At 35.0% G+C, this 19,259-nt stretch overlaps 1 protein-coding gene across 2 annotated transcripts in view; it reads left to right on the top strand.

The window, feature by feature from the left end:
• LOC124631946 (centaurin-gamma-1A) overlaps positions 1 to 19,259 on the top strand; it is a 233,700-nt gene that overhangs the window by 139,317 nt on the left and 75,124 nt on the right. The window contains exon 1 of one of the 2 annotated variants that reach the window (XM_047166590.1): positions 15,104 to 15,605. The exons of the other annotated variant lie outside the window; for it this stretch is intronic. Within the exon in view, the coding sequence (XP_047022546.1) occupies positions 15,443 to 15,605 (163 nt within the window). The 5' untranslated portion in view covers positions 15,104 to 15,442. Of the gene's footprint in view, positions 1 to 15,103; positions 15,606 to 19,259 lie in introns of those variants that run through there. 2 annotated transcript variants of the gene reach the window in all.

Genomic DNA, 19,259 nt, shown 5'->3' with positions numbered 1-19,259 from the left:
TATAGGTATTATAAAATAAAAAATATGAACTATTTTGACTCTCACGAAATTACCATAACTATGATTGTTCTAAACTGAACGGTTGGCGCGAGACTCACTTTTTATGTATTTATCTATACAGAATTTGTACGGAACCCTCGGTGCGCGAGTCCGACTCGCACTTGGCCGGTTTTTTTTTTTCTTTTAAGGAATAGAGTAACTGCAAGTGTTAGATATTTTAGCAGTATATAATTTTAATTTTAATTGGTGGCAGTAACTCTTTAAAGATCAGTATGTATAGATATCATCTTCAGGTCATCAAAATGAGTTTGTATCACTTGCATATTATATGGTCAGCTACAATGCCCAATGAAACAAACTCAGGACAACCCACCCCATTTAATAGCAATAAAGACTGTAAAAGAATCAATAGTTCTCAATTTTCGCCACAGGAAGAAGCCGCTCCCTATCCACCGTTCTTGCTTTTTGTTTTTCGCTTATAACTGGAACCCCATACATACAAACTTAGGCTATAATACACCCTGGTTCCTCGAGCATCGGACCGAGAAAACTGTCACGGTTAAGCAGACAGCACTGTTTGGGTGTCGACCACCTACGCTATTATAAGGGCAATAGAATACGGCTTTTTAAGTTATTTTTATCGTTATGAAATGTTTTGTTTCGTAATTGATTCGAAGAATAGTTTTCGTCAAATTATTTTGCCGTTCATATTTTGCTGGCTTTTGCCCTGCGCAAGCGTTTTAAAAAAGCTTGTAGGATTATGGGGATAATTTTTTCATAAAGTGTGTAAAGAAAAGGAGAGATATTATAGGTAGCCGATAAGTTAATAGATCTGGGGTAAAAAAGTTCAAAAAATGTTTATAAACGAGTTTTTTTACTGCTAGTCGTTTGCAGCACAAGTCCTAATAAAAATGCGGATTACCTCATATTTTCACAAAAACACTAGCACTCTTAAACCGTGATGACTGCCGTCCAGTGAAGCCTCAATCACGCACGAGTGAACAGCACGAATTGACAACTACTAGCAACTCTTCAAAAAACTGAAACAAAAACCGCTTTAGTTTAGCTTTCTTAAAAGACTACCTTATACTCGCAGTTTACCTGCGTCCCCAACACACTCCTGTCTGTGTAAAATATAAATTACATAGCAAACAAAAACAATATAAATTACATAGCTTTCTACTGGTATAAGAATTTTCAAAATATTTTCAGTAGATCTAGAGATTACCCCCCTACAACTTCCTCACAAACACACAAACTTTACCTATTTATAGTATGTATTAGTAGACTCGTAGACGAGGAAAAAGACCAAAGTAAAAAGTTACCACTTTTCAAAACCTAAATTGATTCAATAATTCCCGTCAAAAGAAGTTTTTTGAAGTCGCTTCTGAAGTGTCAATTAAGTTGGCAAGTTATTAGCATCCTAGTACTTACATACGAAGTTGGAAGTCGAAGTCGTTATAGTTGGCGAACTTCGGTTAGCTCGAGTTACCGTTCCACTCAAACTTTAACGTTTGAAATATTTAGTTAGGGCATAAGTGGGAAAATTAGCGCTAAATTTTCATGGAAAGTTTGTAATAAAATTATGGAGGGAAGCGAGGCTTTAGTGGAAGGTGGGTAATGAAGTAGTTCATGGGTAGAATTTGAGTGTGTCTGAATTTAAGCGCGTTTGTGTAATGGCGAGGTTCCATCAAAATTTACCGTGTACATGTGTACGCTTAGGCCCTAGCAAATTGCGCGCACATGCGTGTAGTTTCGGTGACGTTTTAATCAAGAGTTAGAACTGGTGGGATCTCAGTAAAATAGGTAACGAATTTTTAGTCAAAAAGTTAAAATCTAATTTTAGTTACCTAGTAAAATGTAAGACGAGATTCAAAGGAAAGGTTTTAAGTTATAACTTCTGAAAACTATATTGTACAAACTGTTTCGAGGGAGTCCTGTAATTTATCGGCAATACCATGCTTAGACTTAATTAGGTTTCACATATCCTTAACAACCGGTTTTTTATTTTCAAATAATACAACTGAAAGCAAATTCTACTACTATGTTAATAAGTCTCATTTTTCATCAACCATGTATTCCTCAACCCTTTCAAAATGTTTATCAATACTACACAGAATATTTGGTTCTTTCAATATTATTCCTCAATGCATCTTAATCAGCTAACACAAACATGTTGTGATTCAGAGTGTTTGTATGTTTTCGCGAAACGATCAAAATATTTTTCAGAGAAAGCTGATGGAATGATTTGATTCAGTGGTGATCAACATTTTTTGGATTACGTCAAATCTAGGATCCTCTTATATTCGCAGATTGTTTTTGGGTCCGTAATATCTGCGCATTCTATTAGTTTGCCTAAATAAAACCAAATGATGTGTCATTTGTTGGTGTTTACCTTTAATAGGGTAGTGTCCAGGGTCGAAATAATGAAATAATATTTAGTCCGCTTTTTAGATAATCAAAAAATATTGGATACGTATTTTTTCTTTTTTTAATTAAACATAAAATGACAAAGATAATACACTTCAAAAATTAGGAGTGGGGGCCTTTTACGTCACAGTGTCCTGAAAATTGTAGCAACTTGTGACGTCACACTCAACTTTAACACGCTATATCTTAACAAGTTCTGATCCAATTTAAAAAAGAAAAAATACGTATCGCTTAATTTTGGACAATCTACAAGACGGACTAATTATTATTTTTTAGGAAACTAGCCTATTAGGTGTGCAGTATTTGTATCCTAGTCTTAAGAAAAATAAGTTATGCATGGTTAGCTGTAATACCTGTTGGTAAACCATAAATAAATAAATAAATTTGTTCACAATAAGTAAAAACAAAAAATACAAACCTCCAATTGAGAAGGTCCTCATTTTCGGAAAGTTGTTTATAAACGCAATCTCAAATGGAACTATTAAGAAAGTCATTCTTAATAGTTCCATTTCATATGCTAAAATATTTTTTTTCGATAAGATAGCTAACGATCTGCTTACGACAACATTTTGAGACCAGCTTTTTGTTCTATAACATCTTTTTGCATCCACGAGTACCACAAGGCCATGTTGAGAACCGCTGTTCTATTGTTTACTCCGCCTAAATGCATCACCTTGGGACGTCTGTGACCCATTTACGTATTCGCGATTCGTAAAATAAATATATTTTGTGTTAAATGACGTCAGAGGATGAATCGTGTCGAGTTACCTTAGCTCAAGGTGTGTTTATATTAGCTCATCTGAAGCTAGGAAACGGGAGAAAAATAGCTTGATGATTGATACAGTTTCAGGTCTATATCTATTGGATTTGGATTCTTCAATGTTTAATAAACCTTTTGAGTTGTAATGTTATTTGCAACAAGTCTGAATACCGTATCCTGAGCCTTATTGACATCAAACATCTTCTCCGACCAATTGCAATTTCATGTAGAATCCATAACAAATATGTGTTAAGAAACCGACAAATGGCTCATAATTAGATCCCACAAGGAAGAGTGTACTCCAACAATACGCCTTGGCAAAAAGCCCTGAAATTGTCCCTGAAAGTATTATTCAATTTATCACTCAGTACCATATATCAATTTGCTGCGTAAAATATGAACAATAACTTCATCAGAAATGAGGTTAATAGGTAACTTTAGATGTAGGTGTACACTGTATATCCAGTCTATTATAGCACGTACTTCGGTATTTAGATCAGAATCGTGTACACCTTGCTTATTTATTAGGTTCTTGACTTGCGTTACGTCATTACCTAGATCTTTACCTTATCGAGAGCCACTGCGGTTTTGAGGTTGCTTTGATCAAGCGAGTTGGCCGCGAAGGTTTGTGAAATTGTGGTTAGTTTCAATTGTTTCGAGTGTTAAGCATTTCTGGATCGCTATTCGCAAAATAATTTTATTGACAACACTTTGAATCATTACAGCACAGTTATTGTCTGTGTTATCATGAAACTATTCAAGTTTCATGATATCCACATATGGTCTCAACTACCCGTCATATTGTCCTCAAAACCAAAGGAAGTGTTTATTCCTTTCAAACTTAAATGTCTCTTACTGTTAACCAAATGACCCACATATCATAAACTAAATGAATCGAACACTTCTTTTTATGAGTTTGTTGCCTGTGTATTTACATCACCGACCTAAAATTGTTCTTCACGCTCTTTAACCCTTATGAGTTGGGCAGATGTCCAAGCGCTGTCATCAGCAGATCCAGTTATAGCTAGTTCTTCCTTGATTCGCTTAGTAACCAGTGCAGAAACGATTAAATTGACCAGATGGTACAGGACAGTAAGACTTACTTCTGCTTCTGCAGAAAAAAAATGTGTTCTTTCTGTAAATTATCTGAATCCTGAGAAAAGGTTATGGCAGTCGATTCTGTTTGCCACTTAGGCGATTATCACACTGCCCCGCATGATGCAGCGTAGTGCGTGGATGCGTTTTTTTCCGTTGTATGGAAATATCTCCGTTTGTATGGAAAACACGCATAGTCCAACACACTGAAAATGCATCCACGCGAGTTCATGCGGATCACGCACATACATGCGGAGAAACACGCACCCCCGCGCGTAGGTGCGGGGCGAGACGCAAGGTATGGCACACTGAATCCCGCAATGCCGCGCGTGATTTTGAATGGGCGTGACGTGTATATTTGAAAATGGAACTCGCTGTGCGTGAATTTACAAAACGCACCTACGCGCGTGAGTGCGTGAAAAACCCGCACGATGATGCAGATCTGCACTCCCGCAGGAACGCGCGTAGGTGCGTCGACACGCAAGATGCAGCGTGATGCGGGGCAGTGTGAAGATCACCATACATCCACGACTAGATTATAAAAATACCTCGTAAGTCACAAACCTAGAACTGTGAAAGTGTCTTACAAATACAAAATAATTGAACCGTAAAAGATTGATATCGCTAACCGTATACATTGTGACTTTTGTATCGGCAGGCGGCAAAAAAATCTTCCCTTCCCCTATAAATATCCATAGGCCACATACTGCCGAGGCTCGAGTACTTTACGATCCAAAACTAGATACAATTTACGATCGAATATCCCCCATATTAGTTACAAGTGGATGAGTTTCGATCGAATCGATTATTTATTATGCGATTATCGTTCGCGCGTAATGTGGGATACCGAATCGAGTTGGATTCAAAGTCACTGGGTATTAATTGTTTGGTAATTGCTGGTGACTGTGAAATCAGTGCACACAAACAGACGGACACATTGATATTCACAAAAGCCGGATACGGCAAATATAGAGCTTTAAAACCCCTAAAAATGAAACCAAACTCTAAGAACATAAAACCATCTGTAGCCTTTAAATTTCTCATCATCATATTGGCTCTTTTATCAAAAAGCTCAAAAGAAACACAAACATCTTAAGTTCAGTTTAATAATAAATTCAGATGTCATTAAGCTGAGTAAAAACCTGTGTCGCCGTCAACATCTACCCTCGTCACATTGAAATGAATAATTTTGTTCGTAAATTCGCTATGTAGGTCGGCTGGACGAATTTGGCTAATATGTTCTGCCTCATCTCTATTTTCATCTGTGCTTATTTTACCTTTATTGTTTGTTTTGGTTTGTGATGTTAATGTTTGTTTAACTATTTGTTTGATTACTTCATTAACTAAGTAGTCTGTTAATGCTGCTTCAATTAGGGCTCTATATTTTAAAATTTAACGCTATGTATTTCCAAATTAAATTTTCAATCATACCTTTACAGAATCGATCTTTCTTACCTTTATATTAAACTGCATTGTAGAGGACAATTGATTGAAGAACCTTGTGTGATGTAACAATATCATAGCAATAGCTGGTGGAACTCATCTTTAAAAGATAGCCACCCATCCAATGGAAAGATCACGTCAAGCGTAGCTTAGTCTTATGATCGACCAAACCATGAGGCTGCTAACTTAGTCATTTACTTAATACCACATAATGCACTTCCAACTAAACCTACATTTCTCAAAGCATAGTTAAGCACGGTAATTTCAAGCTACGTTCCTTAGTCTAATGTTGACACATCGTTATACATCCCCAAAGCAGTTGGCTGTTATGTCCACATTGCACGGTTAATGACTGCCATTATGATGATGATAGTAATCGCTTGGCCCTGAGCCGTGGGAATTCAACAAATGGCAAACTTCAAATGGACAATGGTGCTCTGTTCGTGTTTGATGTCATAAAGTCTTAGGATAAAGGCGAAGGATTGAATTACATCAGGCTAATTACCTAATGCTTCTCAGTTACGCGTCAGTAACATAGAGGTGAAAAAATAAAATATGCTGATAGGTACTGACATTTATATACATCATTATTTACATTTTAATTAAAATCTATTCTAGTAAAAACCAAAAAAATACCTACAACAAAAAAATTCGTCCCCATCGCTGTCGATGGGGAGCGTGCCCAAGAGGCTGGCAGCATTAGCTCTTTGAATCGCCATGCAAATCCTATGTCCATGCTGTTGAGTCCTAAAAACTTCTTCTAAGTTTGACATGAACTTCTAAAACTACACCAAAATCATGACTCTTGGAATACTAATAAACAAAGACTAGTCTACCTTTCCCATCATAATGTAAGTATTTAAAGTCAACTAGTGTACCTAATATTGCAATTGCAGTCAATCTGCATATTCCTAAGACTGAACACTATAATTATATCACACCTTCTTGAGTCCCATACATCATAATCTCGATCAAGGTCCGTACCGTCGACCTATTATATCCTATTACAGTACAAGGAAGCCTTACTATTCATAGTAATGCAAATAATGCACACGACTTTATCTACTCTGTGATTTTCTTCTGCAACTATAGTCTTTGTTATAGTGGCCAGCGTGACCTGTCTGAACTTCGAATATTGACCACCAGGAGACTCCAGGCACAAATCTCTATTCAAAATTATTCGCCAATTGTCGTACGTCCGAAGCATCGCTTATTATAGTGATAGCTTTCTCATGCATTTTCGATCACATCGCTATTCAAACACACGACAACATTGTCAAATATAAGCATAAACTTGACGCTCATGAGTTTTGTTGGCAAAGAAGGAAGGAAGACACGGCTAAGACGTCTCCGGTTGGTTGAATTCTCTAAGTGTTTGAGCTTCGGGTAAGCTGATAATGCTAGTTTGGTATGACCATGACCAAGAGTGGTCGTGGGCGGATGTAATGTAGGAAATCTAGCTTTGTTACTGCAGGTGTATTCTGAATAGATATTGTTTTTTTTTGTTGGATTCTTTAACAATAAGAATCAAATATCTAGCCATGGCTTGCGAAATTTTACAGAGGTAGTTAACATATTAAAAAAAAGAAAAAAATAGAACGTAAATGCAGTTTGCTTCACATAAATTTTATTTCAATTGCGCAATTTAATAGCTAAGCTGCATCTCGATCATAAAGTACGTTTTATATCGATTTACATACAACTCAAATAGCCGACCGTTTCCCTAATTTCTTTCAAAAGGGACTTTTTATATGTCTTTAAAATTTATCTCTGTACGTCCCTTTGGCTCGTAAAACGTTTCATTGCCTTCTGTGGCCACAGTCGTAAAATCCTTTGTAAAAAATACATGAGCAAGTTTTATAAAATTCTTATGTCTATTAAGGATTTGTAGATGTTTCTATTATTCGGTTTACGATGTCGTAATGCCTTGTATGGTGGTTTGATGGTGAATTAATGGGATTTAAATGGCACTAACTTTTTCTATTATTGTTTCAGGTAATAATTGCTCTATGTCATCATCTGCAGTCATCAAGTACTCGTAAACGTTAATCGTCAAGTGAACGAGAAAGTTTAATTGTAGAAAACACAGGTTTGTTATGAGAATAAATCTAGGTCTGTAATGTAACAGAGCAAAATGCTGCGCATAAAAATCTTCTTGTAGATGAAACCCTACAAGTAAAATTTGAACTACGTCGCACGTTCTACGTTCTAAAGGTACAAGATGGCTCTGTTATAGTCTAAAAATAAAATAACATATAATGTAAACCAAACAAGCTTTTGTTAGCTTGACCTTTAGAAAGAGGAAACAAAGTTAAAAACGAGTTACAAAAATCCCACACAATTGTAATAGGACTACCTCTGACGGACAAATATTTTACCAGTCATTCAGAAAATAATTCAGTATTCAATTCTTCTGGCATTATGTATGTAGGCGTATCATTACCAACGCTTGGGGCTTATCCATTCGATATTCCTTTTATACGGATACCTTGCCTTCATAATCCATGATATTTATACCCCCACGCAGAAACATCTTTGCTAAAACAATTTGCAAATAAATTAAGCTCAAGGCAAGTTAGGCCGATTCTCAATCATAAGCTGTGAGCTATGGGAATATTTATTATCGCTCTTTCTCATTAATTGGCAGATGATGTAGACAGGAAAGTGAATAATCGGTGAGATGGAAAAGTCGTCACTATTTTCGATATAATAATTAACAACCACGTGCGTCACATTGATAAGGCAACAGATCATTATGACTAATTAATAACAAATGACTATTTCTATCACATTTCTGTAACATATTGTATTTTTATTCTGAAGCAGAACTGTTCTCTTAAGTCTCTGTACAAGTTCTAAATACAACCATATCTAAATACTTGCCCTACCTACACGGAGTGCCACAAGGTTCCATTCTGGTTCCTATGCGGTTTAAATTAGACATTAATATAGCATCCTACTCACAATGGGACGTGGTGAATGCAATATAATTTGCTTACTCTATTATTGTGGGTGGACGGGTATGAAGTTTTGTGTCTTAATGTTTCTAGTGGACAATACAAGGGTGAGGCTTTACTTGAAGAAATCGGAAGTTTCAATAGATTATTTACCCAGCTTCAAGTCTGTTTATTATGCTATTTAGTACGCTATACTATGGAGACTTTATAGAGCATATATGGAATTGTTATACTAACCTTAATTTATGGAGTATAATCGTTAAAACTTAAACAATTGTTGGTTGGCCAACAAAGATAAATAAATAAATATGTGATGTCATTATTTATATCACACCAAAATCTTCTTTTGATTCGATTTCGAATAGATCATTGATAAACTGAAAAACAAATTATTGAATTAATTACAGGTCCCAAATTCTGTAAAGCCTGTTATGCAAAACAAATAATAGAAGAGTACCTTCTACTAACCCCAAATAAACAAATATGAACAAAAGCCGAAATTGAGAAAACAATACTGTTTGTTTTTCTTCGATCTTCAAAGCAATTTCCATCTGAAATCACGATATCAATTATCAGGTTTCTCTAGCGTTCATTTTGAAGAAAAGGCGGGGTCATCGTGGCTTTGATATGACTCGACCCAACGAACGACAGTCGGTTATGTTGAACAACTTATACTAAAAGCGGATTTGAAAACAAACATAATAAGCTTGGATATAGGTACAGTAAAGAATAGGTTAAATGAAAATGAAATCTTTATTTGTAAACATAGGTTTAAGAAGATGGTTCAAAGTACATATATTGTAAGTCCATCTTTGTCTTGCATTGAAGCGTACAAATACATGCATTTTATGGTCTTGTATGAATGCTTATAATTCAGATAAATTAGGTGTGAAAAAACTAGCTGATAAAGAATATAGGATAGGTATTCCAAAATCAAAGAAATCAAAAGGTCTGCTAATTCAACAAACTTCTTTGATACCAAAAGTGTTATTTTAAAAGCAAAAGATAAATACTATGTAAGTCGATCGTCTGCCTTCGCCCTTTAAACAGGAGAACTTCTATTTTCACCCAAATTAATTATTTCCTAGCCCTTGTTTGCTTTCAAAGCTACTTTTAATTTCCAAGTCAGTTTTTACTTCACTAGTTTACTTAATGAAGGCTGGGATTTAGTTGTTTTCATTTGAAATGTTATCAACACAATTTGTTGCTGTGATTATTAGCAATTGTCTTTATTGTCCTTTTTAAACCAGAGTTGGTTTGACTTAAGTAAGTGAGGCTTTTCTGATACCACACATTTTATTATTCAAGATTCTATTATTTGAAAACAACACTGTCTAATCTAAGGAACACCTACAATAATTCACTTACAGCCTCCACGTCTATAATCTAGTAAAAGCAAACAAGCAACTCCAAGCCAACAAAAAGGTTGTAATCTCTAACAACCTGACTCAAATCTTTATCCTTTCCTGCCACGTCTTATCAGCCAGACAAATTATTAAAGGAAGCTCCTATCTTCTTGGAGGATTCAACCGGTTCTATTCCCAGTTCCCAGTCTGTCGTGGGCGAGGACAGCATTCCCAAAACGACCTGAATTAATTGAGCCTACAATTAAACAGACAGGTTTGACGTATATTCCATAGCTGGTCCTGTTTGTGTGCTAGGTTTTAGTCCTATTTTTAGCGTTGAATTAAATGCTGCCTTTGATGGTTTAGTTGAAAAGAATTTAATCATTATTGAAGAAAAGGGCAAACCAGTTTTTCAATAGGATTGATGTAGGCCTAGGATACTCAAACTGCATTACATTAGTTCATAATCAAAAACATAGCATTAAGTTGATACTTCTTCGCACGCTTTCGCTATCCAGTCCCAATGTATGATAGTGTGTGAAGTATGGACTCTGAAGCCATTCCTATAGTCGTTCAAATATAAATTGCCCGAGGATTATAATAGAAAACACAAATATCGATGTCAGTGTAATATAATGAGCTGAATCCCAAGCCGGATTACTAATAGTTAGCAACTCAAACCCATGAGGATGGGTTAAAGATCAGCAAGTTGCAATGAGTCTAACAATCTCTTGCAGCACTGATCTCTGACCTGAGTACGGTACAGTGTTTTCTTACACTGATTTTCATGTTAGGCTTAGCAATTTGAAACAATCACTTTGGTATTGGATAAGATTAGCAGTAAAAGTTCGTACCGGATCCAATGTAATCTGACTGTAAAAATTGAACCTATCAATAAATAAAAGTACACAGTTGGATAAACAACCAAGACGGATAAATTGAAAGTGACATCACTGGAAATGAAGATATCCATGCATGTAAAAGTAGCAGTTTTCTAGTAGTGTGAGAAACAGTTGATAAACAGATGCATGAAAGAAACATATAATCACATAACCGGTACCATGCCTAGTAAAACTAGATAATGATGAAGATACATAAATAGTTCAACTGTCCTTATTTTGGTATATTCAACAGGTTAATGATAATTGTCTTGTAGCGTTAGTTTTTTCACCAGCGATAGCAAAACAGGTTCCTTTGCTAGTTTATTTTAGTATCTTTGTAGTAAAATAAATTGTTTCGCTCCACCATCACAATGTATGTCGACACCGCACATTTGATACTATAAAACATAAAGCTCGACATCTTTTGTCTCTTAGAATAAATTCTTACAAAATTTCTGTAGTACATTTGCCTCTAAACATCACACTAAAAATAAATCTCTGTTAGAAATACGGAGCTAAGGCATACAGCGTCCAATTTAGCAAGACATCTTCAAAGACAAAGTTCTTTCGCTCTTATATCCATTTTGAGAAAACAAAAGAGAGGTTGGGAGGTCAGATTGTAATGGTCGTTGATGCAAAACGTGAACCGCAACGTGCAACTACGATGCCGCGATAAGAGTTAGCACGATTCTCTGTGGATTCTCGCAAATAAAGCGATGCAGCGCTTCATTTAGATTCAACATCGTTATATTTATTCATTTAGTAAACAGCGGAATCTAATTGCTTTATTTCATATTTCTTCTAAAGATGTTTGCTGAGTTCTATCTTGAGTGTGTTCCTTTATTTACATTTCATGTGATTTTGCAACTTTTTCTATTTGATCACTACTTATGATTGTAACTGCTACAAACTGGTAGTGTTATCAGCCTGTGGCTACAAATATGCAAATGTTTTGCTCTTCATAACACGTTTTAGCACTACAGAATTATCTTAAAATGTGTGTTAAACAAATTGCGTAAAAAAAGTTTCCAATCTCATTTCTCCATTTATAAAAAACAGGTATTTTTGAAAACCTATGTCTAGCGTGACTTAAAGCGAACTAATTGATTACAGTTAAAACACATTTGAAAAAGGATTAAAATTAAATTGTAACTGCTTTGAACAAAAAAAACTTTGTTAAGGTATTAACAATTCTCCCAAGCCCTGAATAGACACTAATTGTATTATCTAATTAAGCTGACGGGTTTAATACAAAAGCTTGATTTTAAACACTACAGCACTGCAGACACAATATTACAAAGGTCACTTGATTATTGCACTTGAGGATTACGTAATCCGATAGTTTGACGCAAGAGTTAGTTTTGTTAATACAAAACAATCATTCTCCCAGGATTTTTTTCTTCCAAAACTTATGTTGTACCTACTTCGTAGTGACATAAGTTGATATAAAGTAGATTTTTTACAAACATTTCACGGTTATACTGGTACCTATTACCAGTATGTTGCTAGGTCCTCTGCTAAAAATATCTCCTTTCACGGTATGACCACAACACTCTTCGCCTTCTGCGTCCAGTCAGCCCCAGGCGTTTGTGTACGGTCTCGACTTTTTTATTGATAACCACCGCTATCTTTTTATCCGTTATTTTTTGTCAATATTCTCTTCAAAGAGTACATCGTATAATATTTTAAGCTCCTGTGATTCCAACATAGTTTTACGCCAAAGCGTTCCAGCCAGCAAACAATTTAAGCCATCCACTGGAGCATTTCACAGAATATGAATTATGATCTTAACCATGATCTCAGGTTAAAACGGAGTACCGTGTATATCTTGGAAATGTTGAGCTGCCAAAATGTTAATGTCGCCATTACCATTTAAATTTCAGAAGATTAATCTTGAAAGCCGAAACTTTAGCGTTGTTTGGATATTTGGGAATTTTCGACTACATTTTAGGAGAACACTTAGTTTAATGCGAAGCTATTTTCATCTATGTAAGTAGTTACCTAAATGGAATGACATGTATATTGCACGTTTTAATTTAGGCTATACCCATTTGGATCCCCAACTGATTCGTAAGTCCATAAACTCCAAAGAGCAATATAGCTCTTGGTAGTAGAAAAAGGGTATAAATCTTTTCAGGGTTAAAACAACAAAAAGGCTAGTAAATTAATTAGCGCTGTAACTACAATGGAGGGAGTGGGTTGTAGGTGCGGCACAAATGTTAAATGAACGGAATGCCCGCTCTAACGTTATGATGATGAATGTAGGCCAATTTGTGCCACTTGTGTGAATATTTTAATTTCGGATGAATGAGGGAAATTTTGGTTTCGTTTTCATGGTCAGAGCTTGGACATTACTTTAAATTAGAATCAACTAAAAGATTGAACTAACTGCTTTGAATATGGTTGTTGACTACAAGATCCACGTAGGACCAGGACCAGAGTGGTTTGCTGTGCCAGATTTAATCTCGCAAATTATGAATATGTTCCTATAGAATTTCTGCCTAAATATTCTCTTCAGAGTCCAATTACATCAAAAATATTAATAGATTCAAGTGCAGCCAAACAAAAGTGTAGAATCCATAAATTTCCAAATAACATATGACTTCTATTGTCTAACAGTTTATGCAAAGCTGAAAACTTCAAATATTTTCATTCAGATCAAAATATTTTCGGGTATGACTCAAAGAATATCAATACTCGCGAGCTAAATAAGGCGGGTCTTACAGTTTTTAGCGTGGGTGTTCAAAAACTACCAAATTGGCGTGAATGAGACGAATTATGAGTTCACATTCCTGCTTCAAGGCATTTTTAGCGTCATTTGCATCATCTTTTACAGATTTAAGTAAAGTAACTCTTATATCAATTGTGATATCTCACTTATCTTCTTTATCTAATCCTAATTTACATGTAAGACCAAGTACAATAACTAAATTTGTATTTTGCCTGACTCCTATCTTTACTTTTCAATTTTCACTCGTTTCCAACCAAAGAACTTCTATAAAAAACTTAGGCTTATACAAGGACGGAGGACCAAAGTCGGTGAAAAACTAAAAACTACAGTCACTTCTAAATGCAATGAAGAAGTATGGTTGCGAAGCAAGCCTAAGTCTAAAACAACATTTATCATTCAATTTGCTCAGCTAAGCCTATTTATGGCATCAGAACGACATCTTTTAAAGCCTTGATAAAAGTAATTCGTTTTTACCAGTTTTTACTACGTTTAATTTATTTTAAATAATGTTGATAATACTACTTTGGGATACGGACTTTATCCTTGTAAATTAGAGAGAAACTGTTAGGCGGGTTCTTATGGTTGATGAAAAAAAGGTAACTGATATTAATGAGGTGCATAACAAATAGTTTGAAAGTAGAATCTAGTAGACCCTCAAGTATAGGGGCCTCCTATTCACAACAAAAACCAAATCTGAGTTGAAGAACCAGTAAGAATTCCAATGGAAGCTTTTGATTGATTTGTAGATCATTGTCCATTTAATACCTCATAAGGTTCTGCTCGAGCTAAGAATAAAATCGTGAGTAATCCATCCATGCCACATAAGGTACTGCAAGTGACACAGGAAGCGTGTGTATGTATATGGCTAGCCTCGGCACTCTCTGACCACCCCAAAAGGAAACTAGATTGAGGATAATGAATGCAGGTGTGATTCATATCGATTATTTAAAGTATCAACTCGGTTTGTTTACTACCGGTCGATCATCGGATGTGTGCGTATATGGATAATATCGATTTCCGTTTTTTGTGATTATCTTCCGTGTGCTTCTCGTATTCCGTGTGTGATTTTATTAATGCATTTTTAACTACTTAATTTGTTTAATTATAAAAATATCGAAGCTGAAATAATTCAACTCATGATTACTACATAGTACTTAGTAATTGCACAAGTAAAGAGGAATCTTTCGCAAAAAATTGTAAAGAGCTTGTTTCTGAAATATCTTCGATAACTCTACACGTTAGGTCATGCCTACACGAAATATTTCAACAGCAACAGAATCGGCCAATTACAGACTCCATTCATCCAGAACACGACCTTGTTGGCGGTTATCAACTAACGGTAAATTTTACGACCGTATTGTATGAAGACTAGGTAAATTCTGATAAGAAGATAGATAACGTTCGCGAACTCGCAAGGCAAGCCCCCTCCTGTGCTACCTAGCCACTCGGCTGCCAGTACGTCGCGTGCCGACTCCACGAACGGGCGTGTCGCGCGTCCCCTAAAATTAATATCTACGACCACCGAGGCAAACAGGATACTCCGCCTTCGGAATAGTGATGAGAACAAACAATAGTTACGTTCTCACAAAAAAGGACAACTAAATAGTGCCGTCTATAACCTACTAATTGTTGTGAATTTACTAACCTTGAAAATCGACTAAAAATGGTTTAGTCACAGTTTTTTGTGTTTATAAACCGAACGACATTAATCGAGATAAGTGAATTGATTGAAATAGAGATGGGATTCGTGTAATCGATTGGACTATTCAGTTTAAAAGTGTGGGAAGTGCGAGTTAAAAATGACGATGTTGGCGGTGAAGAATTTTTTCATGCCTGAAAAGAGAGTGGACTCTCCAAGGTTTTCGAGGATGCCCGAGGCATTAATGAGGTCTATCAGACGACGCTCTTTGAGGGTGAAGAGGACAAAGTCGTTGGTACTGGTCAATGAAAAAAGGAAATCCGGTGAGTGGTAGCGTATGACTTCTTTTCATTTTTATTTTATTTCTTGGTATTGAAACAGATGTCACGAACAAATGTTAACATTATCTTTAAATTGTGTGCATATCTTACAAATAAGACATTTAAAAGTCCTCTATTTCATAAGAGAGTTTAGAAGTCAATTACCGTGAAATCGAGAATTTGCCGCTATGTATTTACCAACATCGCTCGTTAGGATAACAATAGCTCCAATTTCGCCAAAAAAACAATTTCTTTCGAACTATTAATAGCACATTTTGGCTAGTAATTAAGAAATCCCGGACCACCATTAAGTAATCGCCTATAATAGCTTCGACAACTTAAGCCAGCTATTGATTTTTTGTAGTAATATCGTATAATTGCTGGCCGATTTTAGATAGAAAATAAGCCATTTACCTTACCGAGAACAGTGGCGCAGTGATTAGAAAACAATTCAGATTGAATTATTCATAGCACGAACATTATTTTGCAATACAACGTAATTCTTAATTCGATGTTTGCTATTCAGATTAGTCTTCCGTAAAATTATTGCTTTGCTGCTAATAACATAATGAGTTCATGTGTGAATTGCAAACTATGCTCTTTACAAACATCGTCAATATTTGTGTTTTTATTTACTGTATTACTTATAACTTCTATTTGAGCTGCTAACCATACTGTTGCTTCAAACAATTATAAACCAATTATGACGTATTTGATACTCATTATAAATCCATGACAGATATCTTGAACAATTCCAACTGTGCAAGCATTTTTTCTGACGTTCTAATTGGCAATTGTATTGCCTAGCTTTCATACGTGTGGTCATTTTATCGTCATTCGTCAACGTCATTGTACGTGACATCACTAAGTATTGTTTCGTGGGCTTCTGTGTCATATTTTAAATGGTCACTGGCCATAAAGTTAAGCATATTTGTTTTAGTAGATGCGACCATTGTTTTAGACCGTGGCCTATTTGTTGGTCTAAATTTTAATTAAGTTATTTGTAAAAGAGTTGAATCTGAATGTGATTTAAATGCCCTCATTCTTCTGATAAACGATTTATTTAATACTGTTACAAATACTTGTAAAAACTCAAAGGCTAGCAAAAAGACTACTCTGCATACCAATTTCGTTCCAACTTTTTTCGCAGTAGCTACTTCACCTTAGCATTTAATTAAAATGGCTGATACAGATCAACAGATTCGTATTGCAATTCTATAGACTAAAGTAACTACAAGTTTCAAGGTTTTTACGATGTCTGTTATTAACATTGTTCCTCAGACTTTAAGTGCGCAATTGACAATATTCTTTTACATCCGACGACTATAAAATAACCCATATGTGCATTTATGGGGTCTTTTAAGGTCACGTGTGGTTCTGTTTCATGCGTGTCTCCTGAAATGATTTGTTTATCAATGCTGTTATGTTCTTGGCATATTTCCTTTATTTTTATCTCGACATGTTCACATGACACCCATCCATCTTCTGTATCAATAAAAGTCGTATTTCGTACTAAAAATCTTATTTATTCACAACGTTCTACATTAAATTTTATATCCAACACACGTGGTTGAATGTTAATCTTTGTCGATTTGCGTATAAAAAAGTTATGATAGCTATGTTTGACAGAAAATAAAGAAACAACAATATAAGCATCATTACTTTTTTAACTGATTAAATTGCAAATACTGCAATCTTCATTTCGATGACCAGAAATCGAGATGAAGTTACACCAATTCCGTAATCGATAACTGCACCTATAAAAATAGAATCGATTAACCAGCAATGTTTGAGGAAATCGACTAATAACTCTTAACTAATGAACATGAAGGAAGGCCTACGGATAACGTTAATATTTCTAATCTGTTGCACATTTATCAGGCGCATTCGAGCTTGATTAACTTTTAGATCGATGGGCATGGCGATAAAATCTTTTTATTTAAAGTTAATTGGAGGGCAGACATGCAACGACCGCTTCCAATGCAAGCCACGTTGAGCTGTCAAACTTTAATTCTGTTAATTGAATTAGGTACCCACTTTCATTTATAAAATTATCGGAATTAATTTTAAATGTTTGGAGGTACATTTGGCAACAAAACTTGATTTTTAAGTGAAATTACACCGAGTATTTTGTCTTTTAGCAATAAAAAAGGTACTCATTTATTGCGATTTAACACGCAAAGGTTATTATATTTATTCAGCTCTTAATTGACATTAAAGCTTGCGGTTTTATATTAATTAGCATAAGTGAATACATAATTGGCTCTATGCCTGTATCTATCGAATGCAATTTATATTACCACACATCAATCGTAAAACATATCGATAAAAATTGTCATAAAATGAGTAGCCAGGTAAGATGTTTTATCAGTTCAAATGGGCATTAAAAATAAAGAATACGATAACTTTTCTAATCGACTAAAAACTTTTAGTTTCCGCTAACGGACAACACTAATTACTAGAATGCACCTGGCCAGCGCGTGCCAACCTAAATGTCACACTTGACGTTACAAAACCAATTAAACTTGACCCCTTTTGTAAACAACTACTTACCATTTAATAAGTCCTTTTATACCAGTCTGTATTAATATTTTTTTGTATGAAAATTCCACCGTTTATATAATTAACGAATAAAAATCTATGCAAATGTATTTTTTTACAAATGACGTTAGTAAAATAATGAACTGTCACTTGATAATGACAGTTTATGTTGTCATAGGTTGAATGTCAAAGTTATACACGAAAAGGTTTCATTCAATCTATTTTAAGATTAAAAGGAGGTGCAGTTGTATTCTAATTTAAAATTATTATAGGTATTGGAATCGAAATGAATATAATTTTAATGATTTGTAATTCATATCCGATGCTTATTAGTAGAAGGGCTCAGCATTATTTCGATACAAATAATGTTAAGATTTTGGCAGCGTTGACAATAGAATCGTAATTTTATTATCTCGAAAGTATTTTTTATGCATCATCCAATTTCCCGCGTTTAAATAGTTGCAGAAGAGCCAAACTGCTCACGTGTTTGGACTTGTGAACTTGTATTGTTGACTGATAGCAGTAACAATAGTGAATACATTTCATATGCACAAATAAACTATGCAAATAATCAAAATGAAAAAACTAAGTAAGTAACATTATACCTACTGCAAATCTTTACAAAATCACGAAAAAACAAGCTCACAAAACTTACTCCGATTTGCACTAAAAACTATTTTCACGAAACTTTTCATAATGACCTTACAACACTCAGCCTTGGTCATGAAATTAAAAAAAATATGCAAAGCCCAAGCCCACGACCTCGTGTGAACGAGCCCGCCAAGCCGTCTTTATTCTATTTTTAATATTACAAATAATTATTTGAAACTGGCACATCGCGTGGGAATAATTTTAAATATTTTTTTAAATAATTAAAATTATTTTTGCAATGTTATAATTATTCTTCTTTTGAATATTAGCCCTAAGAATCTCCAAGATTATATCACATGTAAAGGACTTCTAATGCCTATTGAAATCTGCCTTCGCGAATAATGAAGAAACTTTGCTATGGATGTTCAATAGACATGTCAAATGAACGAAGACTTATGAACTTCTAGTCAAGAAATAAGAACATATTTTCCTACCTAAAAGCAATTGAAAAGTCCAACATGTTTG

Source organism: Helicoverpa zea, chromosome 7 (genome assembly GCF_022581195.2).
Source record: "Helicoverpa zea isolate HzStark_Cry1AcR chromosome 7, ilHelZeax1.1, whole genome shotgun sequence".
NCBI classification, from domain to species: Eukaryota; Metazoa; Arthropoda; class Insecta; order Lepidoptera; family Noctuidae; genus Helicoverpa; species Helicoverpa zea.
The sequence above is the reverse complement of the archived record's forward strand: the minus strand, read 5'-3'. Positions and strand labels throughout refer to the sequence as shown.